The following is a 25,489-nucleotide window of genomic DNA, read 5'->3' as shown; positions in this document are numbered from 1 at the left end:
TTTACCATAGATCCTTTGGAATGTAGTAGTTGGGCCTCTGTGGCTTCAATATGCAGGAGAAATGTTAATTGTGTCCTGATGCTCTCTTCTCTGGCCTCTTTGTGTCCAAATAGATGAGAGCTTTGAATCGCTTCATGTCTCTGTCAGATCCGTCGCGTCCCTTATGGCACACCCACATACGAGCCCCTGTGCTCATCCTTGGTGACATCCCCAGGAGCAAGGTGGTCCTCCTCTCAGACACGGGGTATGACGATTACTTTCCAATAGAGGTGAGAGATGGTGGGGGTGAGTTGGGTGGGATGCGGGCTCAGGATAATCATGGCGGCCAGCCTCCCCTGGTTTCCTTCTCATGCAAATCTGATGGGAGTGGCAGTAGCAATCGGAAATTCAATCCCTTGCTTTGACCACAGGTAGCTAGGCAGAGCATATCTTCCTGGTTTGCAGGTAGAGAGCCCTGCCCCCTCCCCCATACACACTCTGCAAGTCTCTATTGCTCCAAGGTCTCTGTCTGGAAGGAAATCTGAGAACAGACCTAGGAAATACATTTCTTGTTGGAACTCAATCAGGTTCTGCATAAGCTTGTAGTTCTAATCAAGGAGCTAAATAGGCAAATGAGTTAGTTGGCAGAGAAAACCTTTCCCCCAATGGCCTCTCTGTCTGCCTGTCACTCTGTTCTCTCCTCATGTCACCTTACTGGTTGTGCGGCAATCTTTTCATGCCTAGAATGCACCTGCCGAAAAGAAAAATGGGTTCCCCTAAAACTGTGGAGACCAAAATCCACTGATTGTGGTGATGTGAAAGTATCTAAATTAACTCAATGTATACCTAACAAATACACATATCAACAAAACACAGAGCTGCCACATTCACATTAAGCAGAAACAATTGGTTCTTCCCTCTCTCTCTTTTTCAAATATTTTTTATTGGTGTCCTTAGAATACATCAATACATCAATACCTTCAATTCTCTTACATTCCATTCTCAATTCGTTACAACAACCATAAATGTATATATATCTTACATACTTTTTCCCACCTCTGTGCCCCCCCCCCCCCCCGCCCTCACCTTCCGAGCCACTTTAATTTACATTCTCTTTCCAAAATGCCATTTCTTCTTGTGGAGGTAATTTCTACTTCTTTTAAGCCCTTCTCAATAAATTTTCCCCAAACTTTATCAACATCATTTTCCTTCCATACCCCTTTCTTGACTTTTAACCTACATGTCAATTTATCATTTATTGCTATTTTCCATAATTCTTTATACCATTCTTCAATTGATATATTTATTTTACTTTTCCAGTTCTTCGCTATCAGTAATCTTGCTGCAGTTAACAAGTTATCTATTGCATCTTTCTCTGTTTTTTTCAATTTCTTACCATTATATAGTGACAACAATGCATGGATGCACTTTTCCCTATCTTCATATCCATTATAGCTTCTGTCTCTCCAAATACCTTTCCCCAAAATTCATTTACATATTTACATTGCCACCACATATGTATATATGTACCCACCTCCTGGCAACCTCTCCAACAATTTTTTGTAGTATTCCTATTAATATTTGCAATCTTTACTGGTGTTAAATACCATTTCCAAACCAATTTGTAGTAATTTTCTTTAACACGTAGCGATAAGTTCTTTAAATTTCTTTGATCCCATAATTGTACCCAATTCGCTTCTTTTATTCTAATCCCTAGATCTTCCTCCCATATCTCTCTTAATGTTACATCCTTTATTTTCCCCCCTTAATGTCAATTATTATCTTATATAATTTGCTAGTTATTCCTTTCAGCTTGTGGTATCCTCCCGTAGCTCTCTCTTTTTGTATCATTTGTTCAACTTGCGTAAGTTTGCCTCCTTTCCCATTATTTTTTATCCAATTCTTGAATCTTTGCTCTATTTGTAAGCAATGAAACCATGAGAGTTTAATATCTCTAAATTCTCTCAATATAGTTTCTTTCCTCATATTTGCTTTTATCCAATCTCCAATCTTATCTATATTCTTCTCTCTTAATTTTTTAACTAATAATTTTTTAAAAAAATTTGGAAATTTTTATCCATTATAATTGGTGTTAGTGTTGAACTTTCTGATAATAATATTTCCTTGTATCTATTCCAAATTCCTATCACATTTCTCAACATTGGGTTTTTTATTCTCTTAATTTCTTTCCTTTTTATATCCTTAAAAAATATATTCCAAATTTTGTCCTCTACTTCTTCTGCTCATACAGAACTGCAGCTTTTGCTGAGTCGTTGCATCCATTTAACGTTTTCAGTGCTTGACTCACATTTTTGTAATTAAAAATGCCTAGTTTCTGGCACCGATCACCTTGCTGGTTAGATGGATACTTCCCAGGGACACGTGACAAACTCCTGAGTCTTCCGTTTGTTCTTTTGTTCTACTCCTGGAAACACGAAGAGAGACAAGATATGTGCAGAGATACTGTAGATAGATACTACAGTATCTATCTGTAGATAGATAGATAGATAGATAGATAGATAGATAGGCCTTGTTAACTTCCTTATCTAGATATGTAGTTCTTTGAATAAAGTATTTTATAACTTTTTAAGCTTGACTCTGCTGCTGAATTGCTTAAGCGCAGTCACTCTGCTGCTGGCTTTAGAAGCTTCTGATCTGCTGAACTGCTGCTCCTGCTGTTGTTGCTGCTTTATGTATTTTAAATGCATTTTCCTTTTTGACAATTACCCCCCAACACCTCTGTCGCACGAAGCTGCTGCCACCGCCAGGGCCTGCCCTCTGCGATATCACAAACCCCAAAACCTCAGGTTTTGTCCCTCAAATCTCAGGACCTGGGATAGTCCTGAAATTAAGATTCAGGCCCGACAGGAAAGAAGACAGGCTCTTTTCCTGACTCTATCATGGGAATGTCCCTGTTGCTTTTAGCTCAATAGGACTTGACCCCTTCTCTACATAAAAGACATGGATTCCCTCTTTTTTCTCCTTTTCTAACGCAGGTTGGCATTGACAGCTGCTGGATTGGCTCCATCGAATGCCGACAAAGGGGTTTCTCCAATACTGTTCGTGATTGCATTGCGACAGAAAGCACCCTCTTCATCCGGCAGAACCAGCTGGTCTATTACTTTGTGGGTCATTACCCCATTCTGCACATGAGAGGCCCCAGTTCAGGTAAGTGAGCCTGAAAAATAAATAACACTGATATGAACTACACTACTTTATGCCAGTTTAAGTGCCACAATGGCTTGACAGGAGTTCTGTCCTCAGTCCTCTAAGAGATTTTGCTTCTCAAGATTTCCCTGTGGAGAAGGAGTGGTCATTATGACGTGGTGCCTGGAATCCAGTCCTAAATAGATATTATAAATCTGACTTGTATTTGGAAGAATGGCCTTGTACACTGAACACTGTTCTACACGTAGAACTAATGCAGTTTGACATCACTAACTTCCATAATTCAGTGTTATGGAATCATGGGAGTTGTAGTTTGACGAGGTCTTTAGTTTTCTTTGCCTACCAAGCCAGTTGAAAGCATGAATTTTAAACTCTTGTCCTGTGTTTTGGTCTCTGTCCTGTGTGATTAGTGTGTAACTTACTGTTGTAGTTCAGCCTTTGATTATTCCTGCACCCAATCTCTCTGGGGATTCTGGGCCTGTTAGTCAGCCTGTTGACACAAGGGATTCTGAGTCTGCAAGTCAGCAGGAAATCATCAGGGGCAGCTGTGGTGAAGTGTAAATTTTAAATCTACAGTTATGTATAGTTATAGATAGGTGTTTATAGAGGTAAGTATTTAGAGTAGCATAAATGGGGGGATGGGAGCCAGCTCAGCTCACTTTGAGCAGGGTTGCTATGGAAATAGGGGCAGAGCCAACTGCCACTTGGCAGGGCAGCCATTTTAAAACAGTCAGTCTGCAGTCAGTGAACTGCAGGGAGGCTGGTTCTGTGATGTGTTGAGAACCAGTAAGGCAGTCTGTAGTCAGCGAACTACAGGAGTGGCTGGTTCTGTAGTAGTGAGAACCAGGAAGGTAGATTGTAGTTTAAAAACTACAGGGAAAGGCTGATTCTACTGTAGTGAGAATCAGGAAGGTTTTGGCTTTTAGCCTAGGTAGTTTAGATAAGTCAAGTTGACTTATTTATATTAGTAGTTAGAGTAAGTAGAAGGGGTGAGAGAAACCCAGTGAGAATCTTTATTGCAACAGAAATATCACAAAGAAAGAATAAGCTTGTATCTGAAGTAACCTAGTAAGGGAAGAAACACAGTTTGAAGAAAAATAAGTTTGAAACCAGTTTAGTAGAAGGAAGAGTCCTTTCCAGAATTGTCTTAAGGAATGTTATAAATGTAACCTCTTCTGCTACATTTCAATAAACTTGTTACCGTTTCTTTTAAAGCCTGGTCTCTGTTACAAATCCTTTCCAAGTTAAGTCACGCTACACCTTGAAAAAAGACCAATTCAATATTACTAGCTATTAGCTACGCTATCAAATTAATAATCCCTTACAAAGTGGTGGCTCCTTTACAAAATCGTTGCGAACTGGTGGCTTCTTCCTCGCAAATTGGTGGCTATCGTTACACAACTAAAGACTGAAAATGGGCAGTTTTTGTCTGAAGGCCACATTTCAACAGAACTGAGCTCAGTGGGGGATGATAGTGGGAGTCCAAGTGGACTGATGAATGAGCAATTAGATAGAAAATTTATGTTTTGTCGACATAGAGTTTCACATGAAAAAGTCTGAAGGTCAAGTCACTTGTTAGGAAGTCTGTACCAATTTCCCAAGGGAAAGGGCACACTTTTCTCACTATATTAGCTAGACCAACTGAATGTTTGGTCAGTGGAAGCAACCTTGGAGATTGAGAACAGAACTCCTGTCAAGTCAAGGGATTTTTAAGGCCATGTTCATGTTTTCCTATTTGTTCGTATTTCATGTTTACAAGTGTTGAGGACTGTTCCTGAATTTCATGTTTTGGATTTATTCTGCTCTTGTATTCCTGGTTTTTGGATGCTACTCATATACTTTGTTTTTAGGTATACAACCTCACACTATTGCGTAGCCTCAATGTTCTGTCATTGGAGTATATGTCCCCCCCCTCCTTTTATGGGAAAGCTTGATTCCACAACCTCCATTTTTAATGAGCCCTCTTCCGCAAATAACCTGCTTCAGTTTTTAATTAGTTTTCTTTTAATCATTACATGTAGCCTGCCCACTGTCGTTGTGATTGTGTTTATTGTAATTTTACATTGTTATGTATTCATATGTGTTATGTGATTATGATGATGTTGTTTTGTTTGTGGTTTCGGTTTTATTCTTCTGTAATTTGTTGTCTGGGTTTGGCCTCATGTAAGCAGCTCCAAGTCCCCAGCGGGGAGATGGTGGTGGGGTATAAATAAAGATTTTTTTTTATTATTATTATTATTATTATTATTTGTGGATTATCTCAGATTTTTGGACTGGTTTCTGATACTATTTTGCTGAATTACTTTTTATATATCCTTCAGTAAACTGCTTGCTGTTTTACCTTGGACTGGTGTGTGTGTGTTAAGTGCAGAGGTGCTTCCCATCCTTGGAGTACAACACTTACAGAAACGCTTTGAAATGTATATTTTATGGAACTGCATTTTAAAATGTATGTTTGTAGAATTTTTATAGTATTTTTTGTGGGGTTTTTTTTACTGTACTTTGACCAGCCTCGAGCTATGGGGAGAGTTGGATAAGAAATAAAATTATTCTTCTTCTTCTTATTATTATTATTATTAATAACTCGCCTCTCCTTATGGCTCGAGGTGGGACACATATTAAAATACATGGAACAAAATTAAAACACAACAACCTTAGAATGTGAGTTTAAAATTCATAGTCAAAACGTACTGAGTAAGCCTGGCAGAGGAGATAGGTCTTCAGTTATGTTTTAAATAGTGCTGGTGGCTCAACAAAATATACCTCCCATTATTTAATAACTATTAAAGTTAGAACAGTTTGAAAACTTTTGCTTGGAACAGATTTACACAATTCAGGATGGTTAATTGTTGGCTAGGAAAGGAACTGAGCATCAAATCTTTCTTTTTTTTAGTGGCTAGAAGAAAATGTAGACTAGAACAGTTCCACACTAAGTTAACTGTTATCTTCTTTCTCCTTTTTCCTGATTTTCCTTCAGAACTGTGGACACGTATAATGAACAATATCTGTGTGAAGAGATTAAACCCCGTGTTTTTCACTGGCAATGACAGTGAATATGTGATTGTTCTTGGCGAGGGCACACATATAGGAGAACTCTTTCTTATCACAATACAAGGTATTTTTTCTTCTGCTACTCAGAGTGAGTTCATTCTGCACTATACAATGCAGGTGAATGGGGCTAGCTTGATGGGTCAGGCCTGCTCGCTTTCTGCCCTGTGCAAGGAAGTGGGCCAAGGTGGTTTGTATAGGGTCCTGAATGGGGTGAGTTGGGTGTAGAATTTCCCGGAGCTGGTCAGCACATGTTAACAAAATATCACGTTCCAGAAAAAAATGATCTAAATAGCAGGAAAATATGGTTTCTTTAGAATATTGGAAGTTCCCCATATTCTACAGAAACCACACTTCCCTGCTATTTATCTGTATGGTAGTGATGAAAAGCTGCTTTTGTAGCGCTGCTGGACGAGTGGAAGGATGAGGTAAAGAGATGTGTGGAAAACATTATTGGGCGAGTGGGCTTATTAACAAAAGACCCTCTCCATAAATGCACAGCAGAGTAACTTAGCAGCAGCAGCGTGACCCAACACCAGTAGCCCAAAGTGATAAAAAGAACAAAAAAAAAAAAAAAACAGACCAATCGTATCTTTTCCAAAAGAAGCTTTTCTTTATTGCAAAATAATACAGTTGTACTGTTTGCAAGAACAAGGTTTCCATAACACAAATAAAGTTCTTTATATTTTCTTCTTTGATTCCACGTTAGGCTTCTTTCTCATGCAGATAAGCAGCTTTGCTCTCACCGATTCTCTTCTCACACCAAAGTTACACAGGAGCTTCACACAGTAGCTTTTTACACACAGCAACCTTCACACATGATGGCCTTCAACCTGGGCTTCTCACACCAGGACTTCTCATACCGAGCCCTACTAACACTGAGGCCTACCTCACACTGAGGCCTTCTCACACTGATGGCTCTCTCAGACTGACACCTTTCTCCATTGAGGCAGGCATGTAGCCGGGGGGGGGGGGGGGGCTTGAGGGGCTTCATACCCCCCCCCCCCCCCAAAATCCTCAGGGTAGTCCATGAGAAAGCCTTACTGATATATTATTTAAACTGTTATATTTATTCATATCATGATCTGATCACCATGCTCAATATATCCCATATGCATGGGGCTATTGGGATAACGATACAAAAGGTTTGCTAGGGTAGATCCTCAGCCCCCCCCCCCCCCCCCGAATCAAACTCAGCACTCCCCGAATCAAAATCCTGGATATGTTAATTCATTGAGGTGAATTAACACTGAGGCCAACTCATACTGAGGCCTATTAACACACTGAAGCCTTTCTTCCACAGAGATCTCTCACAGACTGAGAACTACCTCAGACTGATGGCTACTAAGCTACAGGCACACCTGATTATATTGAACTGCAGCTTTTGCTGAATGGTTGCATCCATTTAATCCTTTCAGTGCTTGACTCCCATTTTTGTAATTAAAAATACCTAGTTTTAAATATTTCTGACAAACATCCCACAGGCAGCAGGGAAAAAAAGGGAAAAAAGACTACAAAGTCAGTGTGGTAGACTGTAAAAAATAATCATTCTTGGCTATTATTTGATCAGTGTTATGTCACGTTGAGTTTGTTTTATCCATTGTTTTTGACTTGATTTGTAATTCGTCTGTTTTTGGCATTGAATGTTTGCCATTTTTGTTACTCATTAGAAACCGTCCTGTGTTCCCTCGGGGAGATAGGGTGGGCTACAAATAAAGTATAATTATTCCTAATTTTCCTGTATGGCAGGAGCTTGGACTAAATCAGTGGTTCTCAACCTGGGATCTCCAGATGTTTCTGGCCTTCAACTCCCAGAAATCCTAACAGCTGGTAAACTGGCTGGGATTTCTGGGAGTTGTAGGCCAAAAACATCTGGGGACCCCAGGTTGAGAACCACTGGACTAGATGGTCCATGTGGTCTCTTCCAACTCTATAATTCTGCAATTCTATGAATTGGTTGAGAACAGATCTACAAAGGTAAAGGTAAAAGGTTCCCCTTGATAGTAAGTCTAGTCATGTCTGATTCTGAGAGGTGATGTTCATCTCCATTTCTAAGCTGAAGAGCCGGCGTTGTCCGTAGACACCTCCAAGATCATGTAGCCGGCATTACTGCATGGAAGTAGTACCTATTGATCTACTCACATTTGCATGTTTTCAAACCGCTAGGTTGGCAGAAGCTGGGGCTAACAGCCAGAGCTCAGCCCGCTCCCCTGGATTTGAACTGTCAACCTTTTGATCAGCAACTTCAGCACCTCAGTGGTTTAACCTGCTGCACCAGGTTATATAGAACAGATCTATAAAATAATATAATCTATATAAATAAAAATGTAACGTTAGTTTGTGGGGTTAACATAACTCAAAAACCACTGGACGAATTGACACCAAATTTGGACACAATACACGTCTCAGGCCAACAAATGACCATCACTCATAAAAACACTGAAAAACACAGCGGAAGAGACTTAAAAAGTTAAAATATAAAAAAATACATTACAACACATGTGCAAAATCACACACACACACACACACACATATATATGCAAAAACACATATATACACACATACACACACATATACACACACAAAACACATATACACAGACTGGACCACAGTAATGCGTGGCAGGGGACAGCTAGTTATAATATAATACGGCAACAGACAGTAATAGAAATGCTTTGTTATGGCAGAACATATTGTACATAATTTTAGACACTACTAGTAAAGAATTTGACAAATTACTTCATAAATCCACAGGATAAGATAAAATAGAAACTAAGGAAACAAATGAGACTAAGCGGTCATGCAATTCTGTTTGCATTGGGTTTCTCTATATGTTAAGAAGGAAAAGAATAGCTTTAATATTTTAACGTTATCACTTTTCTCCTCTTTTACAGATGGGATTGTGAATTCCTCTGGCTCTCTGAGGGTACGCGAGAAGACAGTGTGCGATTTTCTGAATCGTAGGTTTTTCTACACTTTTGTCGTCTACCTCTCCACCCATGAACATGGACAGAAAAAGGCATGGGGAGTGCTCTTCTGACACCATTGAAATACCATATTTCATTGCCGTCATAACAGTTGCACCCCCATTTTTTGTGTGGCAAAATTGGTATTTTTGTGTTCCTCACATAATAGTTGCAAGGCAGTTTTGGGGCTCATTCCCCTTTCCTTCCTTTTTTCTCTGAAGGCAAGGCAGTTAAAAAACCTGAAATGGAGGTTTCTGGAAGTTGGATCTTCCTTCCTTTTTCCTTCCTCCAAACAGCCCAATTTCAGATTTGAAAAGTGCCTTGCTTTCTGGAGAAATAATAAAGGAAGGAATGGGAGATCAGTTCCTCCTCCTCTTGACTCGGAAGTAAGGCAATTAATTTTTCTTCAGAGAAACAGAAACCATAGAATCAAATGCAAATTTCTTTATTATAATAGTTGCACCCCTTATTTTGTTTAAAAAAGGGATAAAAGTGCAACTGTTATGCGATGAAATGTACTTATTCAGTCCATGCTGGCATGGCTGGACTGAATTTAAACTAACTTTACAGATCTTCCTTCTACTGGGAGCATAATATAAAAAAGCAGCTAAAATATCTTTGCAGATTGTGGTCTCTTCAGTTCTGTTATTCTCCAGGTGAAATTAAGTACCCATTCATTAAATTATCAGAAGTGTTTATTGTTTTTTCTCCCCCAGACAATGTACCGTATATACTTGAGTATAAACTGAGTTTTTCAGCTCTTTTTAGGTTGAAAAGGCCCCCCTCAGTTTATACTCAAGTCAAAGTTAGTTATTATTTTACTCTGTTATTATTTGTATTAAATTTATTATTATACTCTATTTATTAATATTCTTACATTTACATTATTTTACTCTATTATTTTTATTACATTGATTATTCTACCCTATTTATTATTATTATTATTACATTTATAATTTTATTCTATTATTATTACATTTATTTTGCTCTATATTATTATTACATTTATTATTTTACTCTATTTATTATTGTTATTACATTTATTATTTTGCTCTATTTATGATTGTTATTACATTTATTATTTTGCTCTATTTATGATTGTTATTACATTTATTATTTTGCACTATATTATTATTACATTTATCATTTACTCTATTTATTATTGTTATTACAGTTATTATTTTACTCTATTTATATTATTATTATTACATACATTTATTATTTTGCTCTATATTATTATTACATTTATTATTTTACTCTATTTATATTATTATTACATTTATTATTTTATTCTATTATTTTTATTACATTTATTATTTTGCACTATATTATTATTACATTTATCATTTACTCTATTTATTATTGTTATTACATTTATTATTTTACTCTATTTATGTTATTATTATTACATACATCTATTATTTTGCTCTATATTATTATTACATTTATTATTTTGCTCTATTTATTATTGTTATTACATTTATTATTTTGCACTATATTATTATTACATTTATCATTTACTCTATTCATTATTGTTATTACATTTATTATTTTACTCTATTTATATTATAATTACATTTATTATTTTGCTCTATTTATTATTGTTATTACATTTATTATTTTGCTCTATATTATTATTACATTTATGATTTTGCTCTATTTATTATTATTGGAAGGATATGTAAGCACATTTACATTTAAGAAGGTTAGAATAATGGTTTAATCAGAGTTGGACAGTCTTATCTTAAATTATAGTTTTATGTAAATATTCAAAATTCATTTAACCTCCTGATGCCTCAATTAATGTTATTTTATGGGTAGCTCTTTTTATTTTGAAATTTACTAGTAGCTGCTGCATTTCCAACCCACGGCTTATACTCGGGTCAATATGTTTTCCCAGTTTTTTGTGGTAAAATTAGGTGCCTCCGCTTATATTTGGGTTGGCTTATACTCGAGTATATACGGGTAGTTCTTTCATAGGATGGTCATCTCAAAAGTCATTCCATCCCTCCGACTTATGATTCCCACTCCCAGTGTATTATCAACAAGCCTTGAGAGACATTTTCTCCCTTCCAGTTCATTGTGAGATTGAGTGGGCTGTCTTCTCTGCAAATGAAAACAAGTTCTTTTTGCTAGTGAACGATCAAGGATCACATTTCTTCTACCTTGTGGAATTCCGGAAAGGTTAGCCTGACTTTCTTAAGCATTGTTATCGTTATCATCATTATTATCATCATCATCATCTCCATCACCTCTATCATTCCTGCTTCCACTAGCATCACTTAAAATTCAGGTGGGTACTGCAAACTAACAATCTAACAAACAAGAGCAGTTGACAGTTTAATAGCTATGAAACAAAGTTTTTTTTTTAAAAAAAAAAGACAGGAGAAAATAAAAAGGCAATTTCAGATGCATCAGAATTACATGATTACGAAGTGAGGTGAAACTGATTAGGAATGCAGAGAACACCCCTCCTGACCAAGAAATGAATGACAGTTCTAGAGAGAAGGTTTCTGTTTGATGAAAAAAACCAGTTACTTACCTGCAGAAGGTCCTTGATTCAATCCCTATTGTGTCCAACTAGACCAGTGTTTCTCAACCTTCCTAATTCCACAACCCCATAACACAGTTCCTCATGTTGTGGTGACCCCCAACCATAACATTATTTTTGTTGCTACTTCATAACTGTAATTTTGCTCCTGTTATGAATCATCATGTCAATATCTGATATGCAGGATGTGTTTCCAATCACTGGATCAAATTTGGCACAAATACCCGATACGCTCAAATTTGAATATTTATTATTTATTATTTACTTACAACTTTTATAGTCTCCCCTTCTCACCCTGCAGGGGACTCAGGGCGGATTACAGTGTACACATATATTGCAAACATTCAATGCCAATTTTTGATATACAACATATACAGACATACACAGAGGCTATTTAAAAAAAATTTCTGGCCGCCAGGGGAGCTGTCGCTTTCATGAAGTACTTCCGCATTCCCCGCATGCTTTTTGCTGGAGTGCTTGCTAGAGTCTTTTTTATGGCCTCATAAATCAGTTAATTTAGCCTCCCCACACTTTAAGGTGGTACCTAATTTTCCTACTTGACAGATGCAACTGTCTTTCGGGTTGCAAAGGTCAACAACAGGTCGACAACAATTGGTTGGAAACCCACTCCAAGCCGGGCTGGCTTCGAACTCATGACCTTTTGGTCAGAGTGATCTTAATGCAGCTGACACTCAGCCAGCTGTGCCACAATCCCGGTGGCTAGTGTATTGATTTTGTCGTTTGGGGTTTGTAGTTGCTGGGATTTATAGTTAACCTACAATTAAAGAGCATTCTAAATTCCACCAATGATGGAATTGAGCCAAGATTGGCACACAGAACTCCCATGACAACAAAAAATACTGGAAGGGTTTGATGGGCATTGCCCTTGAGTTTTGGAGTTGTAGTTCACCTCCATGCAAAGAGCACTGTGGACTCTTGGTATGAACACTTAATATGCCCAAATGTGAACACTGGTGGAGTTTGGGGAAAATAGACCTTGACATTTGGGAATTGTAGTTGCTGGGATTTATAGTTCATCTATAATCAAAGAGCATTCTGAACCTCACCAATGATAGAATTGTGTCAAACTTCCCACACAGAACCACCATGTCTTGAAGGGACTCACTGGCGTACGGCTCCCTCCATCCTCACACACTCATAATGTGTTTTCTGGTGGTCTTTGACAACCCCTCTGACACCCTCTCCTGACACCCCTCCCCCCCCCCCCCCCCGGTACCAACCCTGAGGTTGAGAAACGCTGAGCTAGACTTTTGTTTGAAACATGAGTGCTGCTGCCAATCAACATAGGAAATAGTATTAAGTGAAATGGACAATTCCATATACTGCACAGCCACATAGTTTGCATAAATCAATTTTGTCTCTGCGTAAACTAGAACAAAGGCAGCTTATTCCCAGTGAGTTAATAGAAGTGGAAAGATACAGAAAGACTGCAATTAGTCAAGAAAGATCATTCTGGGCAAGGGATTGATTAGTGCGCCATTTGTTTTGCCATGTTAAACTGTCACCCTGCATACTTCAAATGGGGAATCTGAACTATTGTTGTGTGTATGTATGAATGAACGAAACCCTAGGTCTGAGCAGAAGCCAAAGATCGTAGGAGCACCTAGTGACCGAAATGAGCAACAAATTAGCATTTTTATTTCACACTAGCTGTACTCGCCACGCGTTGCTGTGGCCAAACTTCCCTCCCTCTTTCTCTCCTCCTTTCTCTCCTTCCTTCCTTCTCTTCCTCTTCCCTTCCTCCCCCCCACCCCACTTTCCCCCCCTGCTTCTTTCTCCTCTTTCTTCCTTCTTCCTTCTCTCCCTATTCTTGGACTGCAACTCTCAGCAGTCCTCCTGATCAATCTACCTACCTATCTATATGTAATCTATCTATCTTATCTATCTGGAGGATTGCTGGGAGTTGCAGTCCAGGAATAGTAAACTGGAAATATGCAGGGATTGGGATGCTCTCAAAGAAATCCAAGGAGAAGAAAGCTTGCAGCTTGGAAACAGTGTATTTGGATCATCCTCCTCTCTTAAAGGGCCTGGTCTAGGGGATGCTGGGAACTGTAGTCCGGAAGAGAGTGTGGATATGCTCTTGTATGTTTTGTTTGCCAGGAGGAGTCATTTTGCACATGCACTGTAGCATCTTTTTGCTCTTTGTTTTTGGCTATTTAAGTCCCCTCTGCTGTGTTTTTCGGTGTTTTTATGAGTGATGGTCACTCGTTGGCCTGATAGGTGTCTTGTGTCCAAATTTCGCGTTGGTTCGTCCAGTGGTTTTTCAGTTATGTTAATCCCACAAACGAACATTACATTTTTATTTATATAGATCTTCATGTGCCTCTTTTCTCTATTCCATTTCCAGATGTGTATTATAAGCATCTATATGACATCCCCGCATTGATACCCAGAGGTAAGAACCACAGGATCTGTAACAGGGCAAACTTCGATGTTCCATTTAAAAGACTGCATCTAGGCACTCTACATTCATTGATAGTGCCAGCAGCCCACCCTCTGAAATTGTGTAGGAATCTAAAGTTGTGGCAGGCCTGCTTCATTTGTTTGCTTTGACAGGGGAAGATATGAGCCCTTGAAATCACATTATAGAATGAGGAATCTGTTGGGTGAGTGGGCTTATAAACAAAACACCCTCCTCATAAGTGCATAGCAGAGTAACTTACCAGCAGCAGTGTGACCCAGCACCAGTAGCCCAAAGTGATAAAATGAACAAAAACACACAGACCAATGTTATCTTTTCCTTAGGAGGATTTTTATAGCAAAATAATATGGTTGTACTATTTACAAGAACAAGATTTCCATAACACAAATAAAGTTCTTTATACTTCCTTCTTACTTCCAAGCTGGGCTTCTTTCTCATGCAAATAAACAGCTTCACTCTCACAGAGCCTCTTCTCACACTAAACATACGCAGGAGCTTCACGCGGTAGCCTTTTACACACAGCAACCTTCACACTGGAGCTTTATACACAAGGCCTTCAACCTGGGCTTCTCTCACAGAAGCTTCTTACGCCAGGCCTTCTCATACTGAGGCCTACTAACACTGAGGCCTTTCTTCCACTGAGGACTCTCTCAGACTGACGGCTACTAAGCTACAGGCATACCTGCTTATATTGAACTGCATTGTTTGCTGAGTTGTTGCATTCATTTAAGCCTTTCAGTGCTTGACTCAATTTTTTTGTAATTAAAAATACCTAGTTAATATTCAATGTGTCTTCGTGTTTGCTGTTAGCTTTAGCTTTCATGGGATATCACGGTTCTGCAAACATGGTGTACGCTGAGGGGGCTAGTCATATCATATATCATCAAGACAAGATGAGAAAGGGGGAAACAAAGATTTGCATATGGTTCTTTGCATAACTGCCTATTTGGAGGCAGTTAAATAGAAACGCAGTCCATTTTGCACTGTAGCGAGGAAGACTTTGTGTCTGGTTTATTGGGATGTGCTGTTGCTGGACAGCTATAAGGTCACGGCGCGTTTCCACGTTCCATGCCTTTCTTTCTGTTACCTCCTTAGCTGCCTCCGATGGGGGTTTCGTACTGTTACTAGGGAACGAGCATTATACAAATCGAACCCTCGAACCAAGAGGTTTGGCTTTAAACCCCTTCAGTAAGATATTCTACATCTGGGGGAATGTTATCTTGCAAAGGTAAGACTTGCTGCTCCAAACCTGCTGATTTGAATATGGCCCAACTTTCCCTCTTGCATTAGTCTTTTCCCCACAACTCCTAGCTAAACATCCTCTGCTCCACCAGTATTTTGATGGGTCAACAATAACCCTAATGCAGTTGAACAAGAAGCCGATGTATGGATGTAATTGACAACTTGCGGACTAGTAAACAGCAGGGTTTCTCCACTTGGTATCCTCTACTAAAGAGTGACTAACATTGCCAACAATATTTTCAAGATTTAGCCCTTAGAAAAGCGTTTACAGCCCTGCTCTTTCAAACAATGCCATCAGGCTGGTTAGAGGGAGGACATAGAGGGATCCCTCATGCCCAACGTCTTTGTATTTATGGGTCCGGGGAAAGAGAGGATTTAACACACTATCTCTTACATTGCCCACTGTATAATGACCCTCGAAACAATCTTCTGGGAGCCCTTTTGGGAGAAAGGGCAGCATGGCAACAGTCAGCAGTTATCTGTGACTTGTTAGCAGATTATTCCAAAAATATAACATTAAAGGTTGCCACATTGGCATTCGCAGCCCAAAAAAATTCAAGCCAAACTCGTAAAGCCCACAGCAGAAGCTAGAAATGGAAATTAAGATATTTTGGGGATGATACAAGTCAGACATTTGTAATTGTTATTATGTCACTACTACTATAATTTTAAAGAGCCTGTGTACGGAACTTGTTTTAATACTTATATTGAAAAGTGCTTATTGTACTTCCAAAGGTTGTATATTTTATGTCATGGCCTATGGCTAGTACAATAAACCATTCATTCATTCCTCTCTTTCTACGCCCTTTTGTTTCACTCTTGTCCTCTTTCCATTTCTTCACTCTCACTTCTACAACTACTGACGAAACATCTTCTCCTCTTCCATCTAGTACAGGTATGGGTAAACGTGGGCACTCCAGGTGTTTTGGACTTCAACTCCCACCATTCCTAACAGCCTCAGGCCCCATCCTCCCCCCCTCCCCCCGGCGCTTAAGCTTAAGGAAAAGGGCCGGAGGCTGTTAGGAATGGCGGGAGTTGGAGTCCAGAACACCTGGAGGGCCCAAGTTTGCCCATACCTGATCTAGTTGTACTCCTCTCACTCGTTTTTTAAACTTATTGCTTCTTTGTCCTTCCTCCGCTTCCCAATTCCAGATACATTTTTCCTTGCCCATTCTTCTCATTATTCCTACTTCTACTGCTAGTTTACCTGGCTACATTTATCATTTATGTTCACATTCCCCCATCTGCCCCAACCGTACTCACTTTCTGGGAGCAGAAGAACCTGCTCATCTTTATATATTGCTGATAACGTATTGTCGAAGGCTTTCATGGCCGGAATCACTGGGTTGTTGTAGGTTTTTTCGGGCTATATGGCCATGGTCTAGAGGCATTTTCTACTGACGTTTCGCCTGCATCTATGACGTTTGCCATAGTGCAGGCGAAACGTCAGGAGAAAATACCTCTAGACCATGGCCATATAGCCTGAAAAAACCTACAACAACCCCTTGCTGATAACATTTGTACAAAATGTCTCCCCCCCCCCCCCCCCGACTTTCCTTGACAGCAACGACATGGCAAGTTACATATATTTGTCCAACTTTCGGGGAGACTCACCCATCAAATATTTTGTTATGTCCTTTACTGGGAACATTGCATTTGTGACGGACGCAGATGAGGTACGTGTGTTTATTTTCCTTGTGGACCCAGTAGCTAATTGTTATGGGAAGTGGAGGCATTGTTGTTTATTTATGTCAGGATGTGTTGGTAAAGGTAAAGGTTTCTCCTGACGTTAAGTCTAGTCGTATCCATCTCTGGGGGGTGGTGCTCATCTCTATTTCTAAGCTGAAGAGCTGGCGTTGTGTATAGACACCTCCAAGGTCATGTGGCCGGCATGACTGCATGGAATGCCGTTACCTACTTGCAGAAGCGGTACCTATTGATCTACTCACATTTGCATGTTTTCGACTGCTAGATTGACAGAAGCTGGGGCTAACAACGAGAGCTCATCCCGTTCCCTGAATTTGAACCACTGACCTTTTGGTCAGCAAGTTTACCAGCTCAGCAGTTTGACCTGCTGCACCAATGGGGCTCCCAGAATGTGAAACATCACCTTAAATATAGCAAAATCAGTAGCAGCATGTTGGAAGGAGAATAAGAGTTGATTGCTTTCAGCACTGTTGACATCCATGACTGAAACAAGAAAAGGATTTATTGAATTAATTAATTACTAATGGATTATTTACTATCAAAGTAGCTGAGCAAGGCTAGCCTGCTCCTGTTTGCTTGTAGATAGATATGGGATGAGGAGCTCTCTTCTTCTCTGTGGGCATAATTTGGCCAGATTTGGCTTGCATGTTTTTCTTGAATTTCATCTGTTGGTTACAACTCTTGAATGTGTTGTAGAAGGCTTTCATGGCCGGAATCACTGGGTTGCTGTGAGTTTTCCAGGCTGTATGGCCATGTTCCAGAAGCATTCTCTCCTGATGTTTTGCACACATCTACGGCAAGCATCCTCAGAGGTTGTGAAGTCTGTTGGAAACTAGGCAAGTGGGGTTTATATATCTGTGCAATAATGTCCAGGGTGGGAGAAAGAACTCTTGTCTGCTTGAGGCAAGTGTGAATGTTGCAATTGGTTGCTTTTTTTTTGTTGCGTCAGGAGCGACTTGAGAAACTGCAAGTCGCTTCTGGTGTGAGATAATTGGCTGTCTGCAAGGACGTTGTCCAGGGAACGCATGAATGATTTGATTTTTTTATCATCCTTGTGGGAGGCTTCTCTCATGTCCCCGCATGAAGAGCTGGAGCTGATAGAGGAAACTCATCCGCCTCTCCCCGGATTCGAACCTGCAACCTGTCGGTCATCAGTCCTGCCGGCACAGGGGTTGAACCCACTGCGCCACCGGCCTTGATTACCATTGAATGGCTTTGCAACTTCAAAGACTGACTGCTTCCTGCCTGGGAGAATCCTGTGTTGGAAGGTGTTAACTGGCCCTGATTTTTTATGTCAAGAATTCCTCTGTTTTTTAAGGTGACCAGTTGCAACATTCATACTTGCCTCCAACAGACAAGAGTTCTTTCTCCCACCCTGGACGTTCCACAGATATCTTGTCAAAGGCTTTCATGGCCAGGATCACTGGGTTGCTGTGAGTTTTCTGGGCTGTATGGCCATGTTTTAGAAGCATTCTCTTGTGACATTTGGCCCACATCTATGGCAGGCATCCTCAGAGATTGTGAAGTATATTGGAAACTAGACAAGGGAGGCTTATATATCTGTTGAAGGTCTAGGGTGGGAGAAAGAACTCTTGTTTGTTAGAAGCAATGTTCTAATATACAGTTGGAAGGTGGTCCCCGTCAGAGTTGGCTTGATGCACCTTCCTCTTGGCACGTTTCTCCCTTTCACTCTCCATTCATGCCTCTTTGAATTCTGCAGCACTGCTGGTCACAGCTGACCTCCAGTGAGAGCACTCAAGGGCTAGGGCTTCCCAGTTCTCGGTGTCTAATCCACAGTTTTTAAAGTTGGCTTTAAGCCCACCTTTAAATCTCTTTTCCTGTCCATCAACGTTACATTTCCTGTTCCTGAGTTGGGAGTATAGTAACTACTTTGGGAGACGGTGATCGGGCATTCCGACAAAGTGACCAGTCCAGCTGAGTTGACTGGAAATCGATGTCCTTACTGTGGGAGAACATGCAGATCAAGAATAGGGCTGCACAGCCAGCTACAAACCCACCACCAAAACACCAGACTTGAAGGACCACCATTCTTGGGCTATGAGGGATTGCCTAAGCAAGTAAGTATCAATATACCTCATAACCTCTGAGGATGCTTGCCGTAGATGTGTGCAAAACATCAGGAGAGAATGCTTCTGGAACATGGCCATACAGCCCAGAAAACTCAGCAACCCAACTTTTGAATGGTTTCTGAAAATGTCATGGGCCATACGTTTCTCTCGGCCTAGTTGTGCAGATACTGGGTGAGCTCAGCCTGGATCATTGAAAATTGTTTTTCAAAGTAATTCATTGCTAATGTTTTACAGGTCTCTGTTTTTAGCGTTAGTCGTGTTGTTTGTTGCTTTTCTTTTTCTATCAGTGACCACTGCAAAAAGGAATTGGTGGGGAAAGATTCAGGGAAATGCCCCACTGCTCTCTGTGTGTGAAAAGAGAGATTTTAATTGAGCACTTCTCTCCCCCCAATTCAAGGTCTGGGTTATGAAAGAGGGCAGCACAGAGGTCAAAAAAGCGTATCCCTCAGATGCCTGGAACGTGTACAATACACTGCAAGTGATGGAAGGCTCACCAGATTATGATTTGGCTGCCAATCATTCTCTAGTCAGTGTTTTCTTTGACAAGGATGGGATGCAAGAGGTGGGTTTCCTTTGCTGTGGTTTTTGACATTTGAAAAATGTATTTATTTATTTATTTATTTATTTATTTACAGTATTTATATACCGCTTTTCTCACCCCGAGGGGTTTTACACCCGAGGGGTGTAAAACTCAAAGCGGTTTACACATAGATAATGGCAAAAATTAAATGCCTTACAACTACAACAGTATTTATTTATTTATTTATTTATTTATTTGCTATACTTGTATACCGCTGTTTCTCAGCCTAGCCGGCGACTCAACGCGGTTTACAACAAAATACAACAATCAACAGTATGCAATTTAAAACCATAAAAACATAATACACAATATTTGCACATCAACAGTAAAGCCACACTTTAAACATAAATCATATTAAAAACAGTACATCATCAAATATCAAAACAGTTATTAAAACCATAAAACAATCTCATCATTCGAGTTACTGTTCCAGTCCTTATCCCACTAAAAGCTGCATATACATCTATTGTCCGAAGGCCTGGTCCCAGAACCATGATTTTAATTTTTTTTCTAACGGTCAGGAGTGAGGGAGCAGATCTTACCTCCTTTGGGAGTGTGTTCCATAGGCGGGGGGCCACAGCTGAGAAGGCCCTGCTCCTCGTCCCCGCCAGCCGCATTTGCACGGTTGACGGGAGCAAGAGCAGGGCCTCCCCAGATGATCTTAAATTGCGAGGTGGGACGTAGGGGTGGATGCATTCGGACAAGTAAGCTGGGCCCAAACCGTATAGAGCTTTATACAGCACTTTGAAATGGGCTCGGAGATGGACCGGAAGCCAGTGGAGCTGGCATAACAGGGGGGTGGTATGCTTCCTGTATGCAGCCCCAGTTAGTAATCTGGCTGCCGCCCGTTGAACTAACTGAAGTTTCTGAACCGTCTTCAGAGGCAGCCCCACGTAGAGCGCATTGCAGTAATCTATTCGGGATGTAACCAGAGCGTGGACCAGATCAGACTTTCCAAAAAGGAGTAGTGGTAGGGCCAGGGGTTTCATGTTCAGATCTTGATCAGACTTTAAATTAAATGCCTTACAACTACAACAGTAAAGCCACACTTTAAACATAAATCATATTAAAAACAGTACATCATCAAATATCAAAACAGTTATTAAAACCATAAAACAATCTCATCACCAACCCTCTCTCAGTCTCAGAGGAAGATGATGGAGAAACCCCTCAGAACAAATCATGCCAAGAAAACCCTGTGATAGCTTTCCTTTGGCTTGAAGTCTGTGGCAGTATAGCGGAACTAAATATTACAGAGTGTTGCATAATTATACATTATGGAGGAAGTGTGGAGATAGTCATTTGTATATTGGGTATCTGGTCGCTCCAGGCTAAAATGATTGTCCTTGGCCCCATTTTTTAAAAGCTGATTTATAAAGAGGATCCTGGAACAACTGGAAAGTTAATCAAGAGGAAATTCCCTCTGGATCATATCCTGACCTATGACCAGATGATCAGCACTCCACACAAAGGAATGACGCACAAGTGAGTTGTGAATGCACAAGGTGTGGGGCCGGGCTTGAGCACAGCTAGTTAATAATAATAATAATAATAATAATAATCTTTATTTATACCCCGCCACCATCTCCCCAATGGGGACTCGGAGCGGCTTACATGGGAGCAAGCCCAAACAACAATTACAATAAAGAGAAACCGAAACGCAAACCAAAAAAGCGAACAATAAACAACATCATGATTACATAAAACATGTGAATACATAACAATATAAAATTACAGTAGAAACAACCCAATGACAATGGGCGGGCTACATGTAATGATTAAAAGAGGAGCTAATTAAAGCTAGTTAAAAACTCGGGTGAGATAAAAGAGAAACAGATTATTTGCGGAGGGGGGCTCATTATAGCGGGGGTTATGGAATCAGGCTTTCCCACGAGGCGGGGGGACGGACGGACGGACGTATACTCTAATGACAGAGCATTGAGACTGAGCGATAATGTGGGATTGAATACCTATTCACCAAAGGCGCAGCGGAAGAGCCAGGTTTTAAGGTTCTTTTTAATCACCAGCAATAGATCTTTCCCAACCGAAAGGTTGGCAGTTTGATCAGGGTGAGCACCCAAACTTCAGCCTAGCTTACTGTCCAACTATAACAACAACAACAACAACAACAATATTTTATTTGTATACCGCTTTATCTCCCCAAGGAGATTCTGGATGGTTTCCAGTATAGGTCAAACACTGAAATTACAGACATAAAAATTACAAGTAATCGTTATAAGGTAAAGGTTTTCCCCTGACATTAAGTCCAGTCATTTCCGGCTCTGGGGTGTGGTGCTCATTTCCATTTCTAAGTCGAAGAGCCAGTGTTATCCGTAGACACCTCCAAGGTCATGTGGACTGCATGGAGCGCCCTTACCTTCCTGCCGGAGCAGTACCTATTGATCTACTCGCATTTGCATGTTTTCGAACTGCTAGGTTGGCAGAAGCTGGGGCTGACAGCGGAAGCTCTTGCCGCTCCCCGGATTCGAACCTGCAACCTTTTGGTCAACAAGATTAGCAACTCAGTGGTTTAACCCACTGCACCACTGGGGGCTCCCCTGCGGAGATAGATAGATAGATAGATAGACCTTCTTAACTTTCCTACCTAGGTATGTAATTCTTTGAATAAAGTCTTTTATAACTTTTTAAGCTTTTTAAGTTCCCCATATTCTACTGAAACTACATTTCCCTGCTATTTATCTGTATAGCAGTGAACTGCTAGGTTGGCAGAAACTGGAGCTGACAGCGGAAGCTCACGCCGCTCCCCGGATTCGAACCTGCGACCTTTCGGTCAACAAGCTCAGCATTTTAACACACTGCATCACCGGGGGCTTCAATCATTATAGACATAATACTATAAAATAGTCATACATATTTAAAATTTAAAAAAACAGTTCAATGCTAATTCCATTGGGCAAGTTCGGTTTCCTACGGCCAAGATTCGAGAGTGGGCCTCGATAACTATGGGAGGGCTGGGCTAATATAGCAAGGTATACTAGGGCATTCTTTTGTGTTGCAAATTTAATTCTGGAGATTAGTAACACTTTCATTCTGCTTTCATTTTTATCTGTGACTTCCTCTTTTTTTTTCTGTGCCTGTGTTGTGGTGTTGTTGTTGTATGCCAATAAAGGCTGTGTGTGTGTGAGGTAAGCAACTCGCTGTTCTGGAGGGCCCCATATTCCACATGCTAGTTCTAAGCAGCATTCCCAATGGGCAGAGACCACAATGTTCAGAACCTTGTCTGATGTGTCTGCTTCTTTCTCCCCAGTCGGATAAGCTACATTAGATTCACCCACCGTTGCCCGTTTGCCGTGCTCCGCTTTGTGGATTTGCCATTCCCACAGCGCTATACTCGGATGGAGCATTACCGTGCCAAGCCACCGGAAGTCATGGAGAAAACAAACTTCTATGATGTGAAGGCGCTGGTTGTATACCAGGGTCTGGTCTACCAGCTACTCCAGCTGCACTCAGCTTACCACAGAGTGAGGATAGTTGTTCTTGCCTAGATGGATTTTTTCTCTTTCTCCCTCTGTCTTCAAACTGTTCCTTACCAAGTTTTTTTTATCTTGCCAGTCTTATGCCGATCCAGTCCATGACCCCACGTGGCGCTGGTGGAAGAACAAGAAGCAAGATGCAGTAAGGAAAAAAAAAAACAGTCTTGGGAATGATTCCCCACAAAGACCCCTCTCCCCAAAGATTAATTCCAGGCATATCTTAATAATATAATGAGTTGCTACTGGTGTGAGAGAATTGGCCATCTGCAAGGGGCGCCTGGATGATTGATCTTTTACCATCTTGTGGGAGGCTTCTCTCATGTCCCCACATGAGAAGCTGGAGTTGACAGATGGGAGCTCACCCCACTCCCTGGATTCGAACCGCTGACCTTTTGGTCAGCATGCCTTCCGGCACAAGTGTTTAACCCATTGCACCACTGGTGGCTCCTTACTAATAGCAATAAGACTATGTGACGTATTTATATAGTTGGCATAGAGTTCCTATTTCAGGTACTCATCTTACAGGATTATCATTGTCTGAATGGAGTGATTGCTTTTATTTTGAAAAGTTCTGCTGCAGACACACCTTTTCTGCAAAAGGCCTACCTCTTTTCTTACCTACCTCTCCCATTTGAATCAAAGCAGGAGCAGCTGATTCAATACATAATAACAAACACATAAGGAAAAGGAAAGTGTAAACCGACCCATTAATAATACTAGCACTCCTATGGCCATATATAGGCCTAGCTGTGCCCTGCCACGCGTTGCTGTGGCCTGTAGTAAGAATTTTCGAAGTAGAGGTAGATATCTGGACTGTTATGAAAGAGAGGTACCAACCTATTCCTTCCCCCCTTTTTCTTTCCCTTCCCCTTTTTCTCCTTTCTTCCTTCTCTACCTGTTTCTTTCATTCCTTCTTTCACTCTTTGGTTTCATCCTTCATTCTCTCTTTTCTTCCTTCCCTCCCCCTTTCTCTACTTCTTCCTTTGTCTCATTTCTTCCTTCTGTTTCCTTGCTTCTTTCACTTTTTATTTCCTTTTCTCCTTCCTTCTTTACCTCTTTCCCGCCTTTCCTTTCATTTCTACTTATCTTCTTCCTTCCTTCCTTTCTTTGGTACCTTTCTTTCCTTCCTTCTCTCCTTCCTGCCTTCCCTCCTTCCTTCTTTCCTGTCTGTTCTCCCCCAATAACACGGTAGAGTCCCTTCTAACTCTATTCTATAAGTCTATTTAATATAGTAATATATAGTAGTAGCATATTATATAGTAATACATATAGCAATAATATATATAATATTTATGTATTATATAGCAGTATGTTGTTGTTGTTCATTCGTTCAGTCGTCTCCGACTCTTCGTGACCTCATGGACCAGCCCACGCCAGAGCTCCCTGTCGGCCGTTACCACCCCCAGCTCCCTCAAGGTCAGTCCAGTCACTTCAAGGATGCCATCCATCCATCTTGCCCTTGGTCGGCCCCTCTTCCTTTTGCCTTCCACTTTCCCCAGCATAATTGTCTTCTCTAGGCTTTCCTGTCTCCTCATGATGTGGCCAAAGTACTTCAACTTTGTCTCTAGTATCTTTCCCTCCAGTGAGCAGTCGGGCTTTATTTCCTGGAGGATGGACTGGTTGGATCTTCTTGCAGTCCAAGGCACTCTCAGAACTTTCCTCCAACACCACAGCTCAAAAGCATCGATCTTCCTTCGCTCAGTCTTCCCTAAGGTCCAGCTCTCACATCCGTAGGTTACTACAGGGAATACCATGGCCTTGACTAGGCGGATCTTTGTTGTCAGTCTGATGTCTCTACTCTTCACTATTTTATCGATACTGGACATTGCTCTCCTCCCAAGAAGTAAGCGTCTTCTGATTTCCTGGCTGCAGTCTGCGTCTGCAGTAATCTTTGCACCTAGAAATACAAAGTCTGTCACGGCCTCCACGGTTTCTCCCTCTATTTTCCAGTTGTCAATCATTCTTGTTGCCATAATCTTGGTTTTTTTGACGTTTAGCTGCAATCCGGCTTTTGCGCTTTCTTCTTTCACCTTGATTAGAAGGCTCCTCAGCTCCTCCTCGCTTTCGGCCATCAGAGTGGTGTCATCTGCATATCTGAGGTTGTTAATGTTTCTTCCAGCAATTTTCACCCCAGCTTTGCATTCATCCAGCCCCGCACATCGCATGATGTGTTCTGCATACAAGTTAAAAAGGTTGGGTGAGAGGATGCAGCCTTGCCGTA

The 25,489-nt window shown here is 40.7% G+C and overlaps 1 protein-coding gene across 1 annotated transcript in view; it reads left to right on the top strand.

Moving 5' to 3' along the window:
- LOC137097939 (cation channel sperm-associated auxiliary subunit gamma-like) overlaps positions 1–25,489 on the top strand; it is a 64,045-nt gene that overhangs the window by 7,596 nt on the left and 30,960 nt on the right. Inside the window, exons 6-17 of the mRNA XM_067473408.1 lie at positions 114–269; positions 2,976–3,147; positions 6,125–6,262; positions 9,090–9,155; positions 11,238–11,345; positions 14,081–14,128; positions 15,251–15,383; positions 16,962–17,073; positions 19,592–19,756; positions 21,141–21,259; positions 23,043–23,256; positions 23,348–23,410. Coding sequence (XP_067329509.1) covers positions 114–269; positions 2,976–3,147; positions 6,125–6,262; positions 9,090–9,155; positions 11,238–11,345; positions 14,081–14,128; positions 15,251–15,383; positions 16,962–17,073; positions 19,592–19,756; positions 21,141–21,259; positions 23,043–23,256; positions 23,348–23,410 — 1,494 coding nt within the window. The remainder of the gene's footprint in view (positions 1–113; positions 270–2,975; positions 3,148–6,124; positions 6,263–9,089; positions 9,156–11,237; positions 11,346–14,080; positions 14,129–15,250; positions 15,384–16,961; positions 17,074–19,591; positions 19,757–21,140; positions 21,260–23,042; positions 23,257–23,347; positions 23,411–25,489) is intronic.

This window comes from Anolis sagrei, chromosome X (genome assembly GCF_037176765.1).
Source record: "Anolis sagrei isolate rAnoSag1 chromosome X, rAnoSag1.mat, whole genome shotgun sequence".
Taxonomy (NCBI): Eukaryota; Metazoa; Chordata; class Lepidosauria; order Squamata; family Dactyloidae; genus Anolis; species Anolis sagrei.
This window is presented reverse-complemented; position numbering and strand designations above follow the sequence as displayed.